At 35.2% G+C, this 12,745-nt stretch overlaps 1 protein-coding gene across 1 annotated transcript in view; it reads left to right on the top strand.

Moving 5' to 3' along the window:
* LOC107671020 (dihydropyrimidinase-related protein 2-like) overlaps nucleotides 1-3,948 on the top strand; it is a 29,142-nt gene extending 25,194 nt beyond the window's left edge. The window contains exons 11-14 of the mRNA XM_016463845.1: nucleotides 857-1,027; nucleotides 1,948-2,127; nucleotides 2,244-2,409; nucleotides 3,688-3,948. Coding sequence (XP_016319331.1) covers nucleotides 857-1,027; nucleotides 1,948-2,127; nucleotides 2,244-2,409; nucleotides 3,688-3,779 — 609 coding nt within the window. The 3' untranslated portion in view covers nucleotides 3,780-3,948. The remainder of the gene's footprint in view (nucleotides 1-856; nucleotides 1,028-1,947; nucleotides 2,128-2,243; nucleotides 2,410-3,687) is intronic.
* The last annotated feature ends 8,797 nt before the right edge of the window (nucleotides 3,949-12,745 follow it).

Raw genomic sequence — 12,745 nt, 5'->3', positions numbered from 1 at the left:
TTTGTTTATGCTTTTGTTTTTTTTTTTTTTTTTTTTTTTTTTACTTTTTTATATTTATCTTTATTATTATTATATTGTACCCAAAATGGGTATTTTTTATTCAATAGTTTCGTATGTAAAATCTGATTAGATGAGCCACGATGCATTGTTTTGATTATTATTGTTAAATACTTTTATATTTAACATTTTAATTATTTATTTTTACTTTTATAGGGTTTATCTTTATTAGATTATTGTAGCCAAAGTGAGTATTTATTAATCAATAGTTGCATCTGTACTGTCTGATAAGATGCTCCATGTCACATTATTTTGATTATATATATATATATATATATATATATATTACAAATAACTCTAAAATCTGATTGGATACGCCATGTTGCATTGTTTTAATTATTATAATTTATTACTTATTACTAACATTAATATATATTATTAACATATATATATATTACTTATATTATTGATATTGCTTATATTTTTTACATAAATCAATTCATCTATTGATTTTTTTTTTCTATTATGTTTTGTATTATATTTTCTGATTAGTCCATTAATTCTTACCAATAACCTTAGTTAACCTTCCAATAAATAACCATACTTATGCCATTAATCTTTCAACATTTTATTGAAACATTTTCTAATAAAATACTTACTTTACAAATAAAAAACAAACAAACATGAAAAAATAAAGTGGCAAGAATTACAAGACACCTGTCAGTAATACAAATCTGTTTCATGGTGTGCACAACACACTCTACCTATACTGTGGTAAAAATCAATGTAACTCTCATTACTGTATCATTCCCACAAAAGTTTCTGACCCTGTCCTTAAGATGAATGTTCTGCTTCACAGGTGACGGGTAAGATGGATGAAAACCAGTTTGTGGCTGTGACGAGCACCAATGCTGCCAAGATCTTTAACCTGTACCCACGGAAGGGTCGCATCGCTGTGGGCTCTGATGCCGACCTGGTGCTCTGGGACCCCGACACCACCAAAATCATCTCTGTTAAGAACCACCACCTGGTGAGAAGAGTTTGTTTACAACTAAATCACTTTTCAAGTAATGTTTGTCAGCTGACAAGGAAGCTCTGGGGTCTGAATGTTAGATTAGTGCATCAAGGGCTGTTTGTGTATCTGAGTGCACTTTAAATGAACCGTAATGTGGGTGACACCATTAGGTCTGGACCAGCTCTGAGTCCTGATCCTCTGCTCTGAGCTGTTTTGGTATTCTGCTGACTCGCTCGCTTTGTCTGCTCCTGTTTGTCAATGAGGCTGATGCTGCGATCTGTGCTGATTTAATTCGACCGGAATGAGACGCTGATGCGGTCAGATATAGAAAGAGTTAATTATTTGAGCTCTGGTGAACTCTGGGATATGTTAATGTACATTATCATTCAAAGGTTCGAGATTTATTCATTTATTTATTTTGAGAGAAATTAATACTTTTATTCAGCAAGGATACATAAAAAGACATAACCTTACAAAATATGTTTTTCCACAATAAAAACTATCAGTTTCCATAAAAATATGAAGCAGCACAACTGTTTCTGAAATGTTTCTTGAGCAGCAAATCAGCATATTAGAATGATTTCTGAAGGATCATATGACACTGACGACTGGAGTAATGATGCTGAAAATTCCGCTTTGCATCACAGAAATAAATAACATTTTCAAATATATTAATTTCTTTTTTTAATTATAATAATATTTCACAATATTACTGTTTATTTTTAATCAAATAAATGCAGCCCCGGTGAGCATGAGAGACTTCTTTCAGAACATTACAAGATCAGATTTTGATCATTAGTGAATCTGTTTTTTCTATAATATTTTAGGTTTATTTACTATTTTAGGATGTGCTACAGATTGTTTTGATAGTATAGACTAGAGCTTCAAAAGCTGAGCTAAAGATGAGAGCTTTTCGCTCATTCTGTCATTCTCAGGCGGTGGAGTACAACATCTTTGAGGGGATTGAGGTGCGTGGAGCTCCTCTGGTGGTGATCAGCCAGGGCAAGATCGTCCTGGAGGACGGGAACCTCCACACCACTGAGGGTTCTGGACGCTACATCACCCGTAAACCCTTCCCAGACTACGTCTACAAGAGGATAAAGGCCCGCAGCAGGGTATATTTGTGTTATACACAGATGCATATTGACTCTTATTTTAATTAAGAGTCATAAATTGATAATAGAAAAGATAATAAAAAAGATCTGTCTAATTGAGGTATCTCTCATCACAGCTTGCTGAGCTTTGTGGAGTCCCACGAGGTCTATATGATGGCCCGGTGTGTGAGGTCACTGTGACACCTAAGGTCATGACCCCTGTCACCTCCGGTAAGACTTCTCCGGTCAAACACACTCCTCAACCGGTTCGCAACCTGCATCAGTCTGGATTCAGCCTGTCTGGTGAGTATACAACTAAATTTGCAAACAAATTTGCTACCATAATACTTTTTAGAATGGCATACTACCATAATATTATTTTGGAAGTATGCAATATATAAACAGTAATATATATTTTTACTAAAAAAAAGTTTACTGAAAAAATTGTGGCTCTGTCTTAAAATAAATTCAATTATAATTAAAAATTTCTAACAAAACACAAAGCTTACTGTGATTGTTAGCGTTTTGGCTCATTGATTGATCATATTGCCAAAGATTTTTACACAAAATTAGATTAAAACTGTGATTAAAAATTGAAAAAAGTATTTTATTTGTATTAACTTAATTAGCATACTCACGTAAAGCGGTATATACCTATATAGCAAATCTTGGCTACATGATTGTTTATATCGCCACAAAATGTAACTATATTATCGACCAGCTCTTAATGTGAAGTTGGATATATTTACATTACATTTACATTTAGACATTTAGCAGACGTTTTTATCCAAAGCAACTTACAAATGAGGACAATGGAAGCAATCAAAATCAACACAAGAGCAACTATGACAAGTCTCAGTTAGCCTAACGCAATACACATATACAAGTTTTTTTTTAATTATATAATAAATAAAAAGAAAACAGATAGAATAGAAAAAAGTTAATAAAATAAGCTAGTGTTACGAGGCCTTTTTTTGTGCTTTTTGTTAATTGTATAACAAATAAAAGAAAACAAATAGATAGAATGCAAAAAGAATAGAGAAACTAGTGTTAGTTTTTTGTTAGAAAACAAGCAGTTTGTAAATGAATAGAGTGCAAGTTTTTTTTTTTTAGAATAGAATTAGAATAGAGAATGCTAGAGTTAGAGGGTCAAGTAAAGATGGAAGAGATGTGTTTTAGCCGATTCTTGAAGATGGCTAAGGACTCAGCTGCTCGGATTGAGTTGGGCAGGTCATTCCAACCAGGAGGGAACATTAATAAGTCATATATACGTAATAATATATAATTATTAATTATATTATATTAATATTATTTCATTATAAATTATATATAATTATAAATATATATTTCGAATCATATATAAGTTTGTCCATCTTTTTCTGCATGACTACTAACATGTGGCGATACATAGTATATAGCAAATCTCACCTGCGTAATTGTTTATATCAATTTTTTACTGTTGCATACTTTGTATTCATGTACATTTAAAACAGAAAATACTTTTATACTATAAAACTATATAGCCCAATTGTTTGCTCTGTTCTTGCCATCTAACTCATGCACTCTTTCATCGTATCACAGGGGCTCAAATTGACGATAACATCCCTCGTCGTACAACTCAGCGCATTGTGGCGCCCCCAGGTGGCAGGGCCAACATTACCAGCCTGGGATAAAATCAATTACTCATTACAGAGAAAAAAGGATGGGGTGGGATGGGGGTTAAAGAAACTTGGGCTTTTCACCCAGGATCGGTCCAGCCGTCTGGACTGCATCCCAACAAGCACACCTCTACTTCCTCCTACACTTCTGTCCATCCATCCACCCCTAACACCCATCCTTTTAACTCTACACTCTAAAAAATGCTGGGTTAAATACAACCCAGTGCTGGGTAAAATAGGGACAAACCCAGCAATCGGGTTGTTTTGACCTAGCGGTTGGGTTACTACCCAGAAGGTTGGATTAAACATTTAACCCAACCGCTGGGTCAAAACAACCCAGTTGCTGGGTTTGTCCCTAATTTACCCAGCACTGGGTTGTATTTAACCCAGCATTTTTTAGAGTGTAGTGTCCTGTTTTTTGAGTGTCTTTCTTAGATGAATAAGTTTCAGGATTACTTGGCATAGAACTGGGATACTTACTGGAAAGTTTGACTAAACAGCATACTAGCATTCTACTAATTCTTCAGTATGAATAATGTGCATAGTGTGAGTTTTCTGTATGCAACGACCTACTGTACTGTGCAGTATGAAACAGAGCATATTGCACTGTGTACTGTATCCCATAATGCAATGCAACATTCCATTACTCGTGCGACGAATGAACTGGAAATAATAACTTTTTCTTTGGTCAGAATGTCTAAATTAGATTTTTTTTTACATGCAGGTACATTAAAATGCAAAATAACTATTTATTTCCGCCTTGATAAATGTGACGTAAACATGTAACGCATGCTTGTTTTTGGCCAAGTGTTCCTGAATCTTATCAAGCTAACCAAGTAATCTACGTTCAAAGAACAGGAACTACCCAGCTAACAAAAATATATTCTAAGAACATTTTGCTAAAGTTATTTTTCTCTGAACATTCAAAACATCCAGTTAAAAAAAAAGGTTTTATTTTGGTTATGTGAACGTAAGAGAAAACAAGGAATGTTCCATTTTATCATTTTGCAAACATTATGGGAATGTTACTTTTAAATGTTTTCTAAACATTCTTAAACGAATGGTTAAAAAAATGTTAGACAAATGTGGAACTAAAATGTTTCAGAAAAACGTTCCATGAAGGATGTATAAATAACATTTTTGAGTTAACGATTAAGAACGTTGTTAGAGACCAGATAACTCTGAACGAACGTTCTAATAACGTAACTGGAAGAATGTTTGTTCATAACTTTGAGAAAACCTTGCCAGAATGATCTGATAACATTTTGTTAGCTAGGTAGTACTATCCGTCATTTGCCTCCATACTTTAATGTTTTTATTTGTTTGCATTCTGGAAATGAACAGCACAAAACTCCCGCCTGTGTCGTTAAGTATTAAACGTGCTGTCGCCATTTTGAATTGTGGTTTTTCCTTGTAGGAAGAGTCGATGAGATATTTATTGTTATGGATTCAAACCACGTTTGTATTTTATATTTTGAAAAAGTGTCAACTCTTCCACAAACGCCTGATTTATTACAAGTTTTTAGAATGTTGTTTTATAATGAACTGAATAGTTTGATTCTTTTTATTTTTATTCTATCTATGTTATGATTTCGGTTTCAGGTTGGTGTTTCAACGTTCCCTGAAATCCCTCACGTTTGTCTTCCTTACGTTTTTGCACTTTGTTATTTTCTCTCAGTATTATTTAACTGCAGTTTTGGAGATGTTTAGAGCAAAAAAAAAGAGACTAACAGTGGTGTTTTTGGATGTGGTGCGCAGTCCTGTGGGATTTTAGTGTGATTTGAATTCATTCATTTTTCATTGTAAATGTCAAACTGTCCATTCCTACTTTGTCCCACAGTTGCACGAAGGGGGTCTCACCAGAGACAATACAGTACAGTTGAGAAAATAAAGAAAAACTCTCTGGGCGAATAGCAGATCTAGAGGGAGCAGCTCTTTTCTCCCTTTCATTTCGGTTTAGGAGGAAGGCGGTTACTACAGCAACGGTCCCGCTCACTCGGGAGTGGATGCTGATTAGTTACGACAGCCGTGCCGTGCTGGAGCGTCACCCCAGTAACCTCTTCACACCAGGGGTTTTATTCGTGCGGTGGATCTCGGCACGGGTTCGACCGTTCCCTGTGACGTCACAGCCGCTCCACGGGGCAGCTACTCACCCCCTCTCGTTCCGTCCCACAACAGAACCGACCTTTACCGTGAGGACATTTTGAAGGTTGCAGTGACTCTGTCTGTCAAACAGATCGTCCGGCATGTGTAAGGTTGATCAGTGTTATTCTAAATTAAACGTTAGGTCACAATGCTTTTCTTACATTGCAGTTCTGCTTTGTTTTTATAAATCGACTTGCCTGCCTATTCACCAAGTGATACAGTTCTTGATTAATGTCTGTGAGTGTTGTTATGACAAGCTGAACATTTCACGTGGAAGATGTGCACACAATTCATCATTCTTCATGTCTTTGATTGTTACAATAAAATGCAGTTGTGAACAAAAGCCTGTACAGCTTGTCCAGTGTCAAAACACATTGATCACAAGCACAATATTTCCATCCCTGTTAAGTATTTTGCCCTTCGCCTATATCATTAAAGATATGAGGTGGTAATATAATGATATTGTGATGTATAGTGATCCCATTTGTATTTAAACACTTAAAGGGATAGTTCACCCAAAAATGAAAATTCTGTCTGGCATTTATATCGTGATGCATCGTTTCTAACATATTTGCATCGGTAAAAACCGATTTATTTAAATATAATTACTAGTGGATGCGCTATACTTGTATTATTTAGAAAGTGACCAATATTTTATAAGTAGATTGATTTCTGCTCTCTAAACTGTTTCTCAAGCGCGCTCTCTCATCACCGCTGCTGCTGCGTGAATACAACACCACGGAGACCCGAGGAAAAAACTGGGATTAAAGTCCAAAACCTGACTTGATTCTTAAGCGGACCTTAAAGGGATAGTTCACCCAAAAATGAAAATGTGATGTTTATCTGATGTTTACCCCCAGGGCATCCAAGATGTAGGTGACTTTGTTTCTTCAGTAGAACACAAACGAAGATTTTTAACTCAAACCGTTGCAGTCTGTCAGTCTTATAATGGAGGTGAATAGGAATCACGGCTTTGAGAGTAAAAAAACATACACAAACAAAACCAAATTAAACCCTGCGGCTCGTGACGATACATTGATGTGCAAAGACACGAAACGATCGGTCTGTGCAAGAAACTGAACAGTATTTATATAATTTTTTACCTCTTATGCACCGCAATGTCTGAACTGTCCTGAGCGCGTCCTCGACAGCCGGCGCGTGACGCGTCTTCTTCTTCTTGCTTTACGGCGGATCGCAGACTTATAAGTGCATTACCGCCACCTATCTCTCCATTGACACTCTATCTACAATCTCAATTAGGAGTGTCAATGCTCCATTTGCATTTTTTTAAGTTTTAAAACAAAATAAAATGTGATAAACAAAAAGAATTATAATTCTCAACTTGCGCACACTGATTTGATTGGACAGCTGTTGGACCGGAAGTCATTCATTTCCAATGGAGAGTCGTATAGGGGCTGCGTGGGGTGCTGACCATCTGCGAATGCGGAATTTTCGGATCCGATTTGAGCTTCGGATGCGTTCAAATATTTGAACTTGAGCGACTACACCGTATGCGACACGCCGACCGGATGTGATGTATTCCAAAGTTGTCCAATCAAATCAGTGTGCGCAAGTTGAGAATTATAATTCTTTTTGTTTATCACATTTTATTTTGTTTTAAAACTTTAAAAAAATGCATGATTATTGGTGAATAATAAATTATTCATTTAATTTTATATTTTATTATTTTTAACGTTGTCTTTATTTTCCCTCCAAAATTATTGGCAGTCTTTCAAATAAATAATATACAATTGCATACATTTTTTTCTCAATCAATTTGTAAAATGCAGAATAATAACTTCATGGAAATACATGGGAATACTAGGCTATATGCTAATTAAGGCACGACAAGGATGCATACATTCAGCAAATTTGGCAAACAAAACACACCTGACAAACCGACAATCTCGCTAACTCTCTTCCAAGCCTCATTTTTCCTATTAAAGTCTCTGTATGATTCTAGAGAAGTATCATACAGAATGGGGTTTTCTGAGACCGCGAGGATAAGCTTCTCTCCCATGTTGCCGTGTACGATCATAATGAAATTTCCGTGCGACTGCCACTAGGGGGCGAATTCCGACAGTCGTGTCCGAATAGGCGGTGAATCGTATCGCATCGGTAGCTGCTTCATATGTATCTTTATTGTATCGTATCATTGACTATGCATCGAGATGCGTATCGTACCGGCCTGAGTCATGAGATGCACATCCCTAGTCTCCACTGATTTCCATTAGGCTATATGGAAAAAAATACTGTGGAAGTCAATGGGGACTAGTAACTGTTTGTTTGCCCACATTCTGCCCAAAATATCTTCTTTTGTATTCAACAGAACAAAGAAACACACAGGTTACAACGTGAGGGTGAATAAATTGCATAATTAAATTTTTTGGGGGTGAAACGTTATTTAGGCTACATATACATAGCCTACTGTAGCTACATATACTGTATATCTCATATAAAAATGTGAGCTTAATTTTCTATCCATCCATCCATCCATCCATCTATCCATCTATCTATATATCTATCTATAGTTGTCAGAATTTTTTGTTATATTTGTTAAAGTTCACCAAACAATCAGCCTCGGCCCATCCACGTTTACACGTATGTTTACAACGACCTCCTCACCAGTCATCCAGGATAAGCAAAAGTAAGCACCATTTTGATGAACAATACAATTTAAATATTAATATTGCTAAAGCCAAGCCACCTTACGCAAACGCGTCCTCCGTCTCTGTTGTAAACAACAACGGCGTCAGTTTACGTCCGCGTCATCATACGTGCGTAAGCTCGTACTATTCATTTGACTTGGCTATGAATTACAGGTAAGTTAATAATGTTGTAAATAATGTTCAATTTCTTACAGAGACCGATAGTTTCACTTCATAAGGCTTTAATATACTGTGGAGCCGCGGGGATTCATTTTTTTATCGTTTTTTTGTCTCTAAGGGTACCCCTTGACCTGCGTTTTATGAATCACCAGAGAGACCATGGTTTGGTTTCAGCTAGAAAAAAAAAGCCATCTACATGTTAGTTGGCCAGAGGGTGAGTAAATAAACAGCAAATTTAAATTTTTGGGGTGAACTAGCTATCCCTTGAAAGGGCTTGTAAATGTAATAGGCTAATTCCCAGAAAAGCGCCAGTAGCTATAGCCTAGTTGTCTAAATCGTTATTTTGAGATGAGACTCCTTTTATATGTATACTGATTTTTATATATTATCAGGTGTATGAAGTTTTATTATTGTAAACAGTCACTTTCCGATACCACTATGTGTATGGTGTGAAAGTAACGAGGTTTACAGGGTCATTACAGGACAGGAGTTTTTACTAGCTTATCTGTCTGTGTAAAGTTCATTTTTCTTCTCAGAAATAAATTTAAAACTTAAAATAAATGTATATATATATATATATACAGTATATTTATAAATAAACCGTATCATTGACTATGCATCGAGATACGTATCGTACCGGCCTGAGTCATGAGATGCACATCCCTAGTCTCCACTGATTTCCATTAGGCTATATGGAAAAAAATACTGTGGAAGTCAATGGGGACTAGTAACTGTTTGTTTGCCCACATTCTGCCCAAAATATCTTCTTTTGTATTCAACAGAACAAAGAAACACACAGGTTACAACGTGAGGGTGAATAAATTGCATAATTAAATTTTTTGGGGGTGAAACGTTATTTAGGCTACATATACATAGCCTACTGTAGCTACATATACTGTATATCTCATATAAAAATGTGAGCTTAATTTTCTATCCATCCATCCATCCATCTATCCATCTATCTATATATCTATCTATAGTTGTCAGAATTTTTTGTTATATTTGTTAAAGTTCACCAAACAATCAGCCTCGGCCCATCCACGTTTACACGTATGTTTACAACGACCTCCTCACCAGTCATCCAGGATAAGCAAAAGTAAGCACCATTTTGATGAACAATACAATTTAAATATTAATATTGCTAAAGCCAAGCCACCTTACGCAAACGCGTCCTCCGTCTCTGTTGTAAACAACAACGGCGTCAGTTTACGTCCGCGTCATCATACGTGCGTAAGCTCGTACTATTCATTTGACTTGGCTATGAATTACAGGTAAGTTAATAATGTTGTAAATAATGTTCAATTTCTTACAGAGACCGATAGTTTCACTTCATAAGGCTTTAATATACTGTGGAGCCGCGGGGATTCATTTTTTTATCGTTTTTTTGTCTCTAAGGGTACCCCTTGACCTGCGTTTTATGAATCACCAGAGAGACCATGGTTTGGTTTCAGCTAGAAAAAAAAAGCCATCTACATGTTAGTTGGCCAGAGGGTGAGTAAATAAACAGCAAATTTAAATTTTTGGGGTGAACTAGCTATCCCTTGAAAGGGCTTGTAAATGTAATAGGCTAATTCCCAGAAAAGCGCCAGTAGCTATAGCCTAGTTGTCTAAATCGTTATTTTGAGATGAGACTCCTTTTATATGTATACTGATTTTTATATATTATCAGGTGTATGAAGTTTTATTATTGTAAACAGTCACTTTCCGATACCACTATGTGTATGGTGTGAAAGTAACGAGGTTTACAGGGTCATTACAGGACAGGAGTTTTTACTAGCTTATCTGTCTGTGTAAAGTTCATTTTTCTTCTCAGAAATAAATTTAAAACTTAAAATAAATGTATATATATATATATATACAGTAAATTTATAAATAAACAAACACATACATACAGTAGGCTACACACTAGTACCTGTTCATCTGATTGGCTGATTGGTCTAGTCTCCGCCCACTCCGTTAAGAAGCTGCAGCTGCAGTAGAGTAGGGGAGGTTATAAAGATTTCTTGAAGTTTGTCGCCAAGGAGTTCAGAACACTGGTTTTTCTCCCATTTAGCCTGTCCTTGTTCATCCTACTAAATTGAGCGCAGGCTACATCACACTGACAATGCTGTCAAATCAAATGCAGTGCATTGCAATGTTTTGCTCTGCAGAGCGTTTTGGATACTCTGTTTATACAGAAAATTCATATGCAGATTGTATATACTGCAGAAATGGAGTAGTGTGCTATTTTGAACAGCCAAGTGTTCAAAATCTGTGTTATACTCACATTAGAACAGTAGGAGGTGTTGTTGGTCAAAGAAAAAGACCTTCACATCTGGACCTGTGGATCATTATAATGTATTGGAAGAAATACAAAAACCATAAACATCCAATTATCCAGTCTTTTGCATGTGCAGTATCATAGTACTAAAAGATTACCATATTCAAAAACCATGGCTACTTCAAAAAATACCATTGTACATCTTTAAAAAACATAGTATGTGTCCAAAAAAATGATATATGTTTGAAAAGCCATGATTTTTTCATAATTTATGCCCCAAAACATGCTATCACCATGTTAGACAAGTTTTTAAAAAACGTGATAATGAGTACTTTTGGTGCTTTTTGCTCATGTGTGCTCATTTGAAGGTACTTTACAAAGGGAGAGCGAAGGGGCACGGGGTGATTTCTGCCTCCCACATGAGAGGGCATCTGAAAAGTGATGCAAATGTACATGAGCTCCCATTTAAAGTTCCTGTCGGATGATGTTGAGCAGGAGCTGTCTTCCCCCGCAGCACCAGGACTACAACACTAATGACCCTGACAGGTTTTTAAATTCTCCTCCGCTGTCTTGCGGCAAGAGCCCGTTATAGATCATTACATGACTGGCTATTGTCTGATCTTCTGCATACATAATTCATTTTTTAACAGTGGAGGTCGGTGTACACCAGGGTTAGAAATGAACTTCAAACACAGGGTCCGTATTTGCCTGCAGAACTGATTTTAAAGAGCCTTTTTTACCTTTAATGAGCACTGTTTTGCTCCTGAACCATTCAAAAAGCACAGCATGCTGTCTATTATATATTGAATTGCAGTTAATTGAAGTAAATTCTGAATCTGAACCAGATTGGCTGTTAATTATGAAATCAAAATAAATTTTTAGGGCCCTACTAAATGTTTTATTTTTTTCTTAAATTATCTCTCTATCTTTTTTTATTTTATTTCTTTCTTTTAATTAATCGAACCATTCAAAAAGCACAGCATGCTGTCTATTATATATTGAATTGCAGTTAATTGAAGTAAATTCTGAATCTGAACCAGATTGGCTGTTAATTATGAAATCAAAATAAATTTTTAGGGCCCTACTAAATGTTTTATTTTTTTCTTAAATTATCTCTCTATCTTTTTTTTATTTTATTTCTTTATTTTAATTAATTTGGATTCTGGTTTTAATATTTCTGGATTCCATTTTAATGGTATGATGAAATTTTAATAACAAAAAGTCATGTCTAATTAATTGAATTCATAAAAACAACTTTTTCACTCATATTTCCACATGTTTGGAAATATATGATGTCTTTTCTTTTTTCAGAAATTCTGTTGTGCATTTTTATGGTAATCAAATGAAGACATAAAACATTAATAAAGACAAACAAAGTGTTGCTTGACAGAGGTTTAATGTTAAAATGAACACATTTGAAAAAGAAAAATTGTGTGATTATTCCTTAAAAAATATACAGAAATATATAGTAAATTTAATTTTTTGACTGGATTCTACGATTTTGTTTTCTGTATCATGGAAATCATATGGCCCTATATATACTTCTTTATTTTTATTTACGTTTTAGTTATAATGTTAAACTAAATAGAAATGAGAAATGTTGCCTTGGAACTAGCTGTATTTTAGTAGTATTTTACTAGTATTTTTACTATTGTACTGTATTTTACTAGTATTTTATTTTATATAAAAAATAAAAACGTATACCTCAAAAATAAAAAAATACTTTTATTTGGGGGGGGGGGGTTTGG

Source organism: Sinocyclocheilus anshuiensis, unplaced genomic scaffold (assembly GCF_001515605.1).
Source record: "Sinocyclocheilus anshuiensis isolate Anshui unplaced genomic scaffold, SAMN03320099.WGS_v1.1 scaffold332, whole genome shotgun sequence".
Taxonomy (NCBI): Eukaryota; Metazoa; Chordata; class Actinopteri; order Cypriniformes; family Cyprinidae; genus Sinocyclocheilus; species Sinocyclocheilus anshuiensis.
Note: the sequence above shows the minus strand (reverse complement) of the source record. Positions and strands in the feature narration are given on the sequence as shown.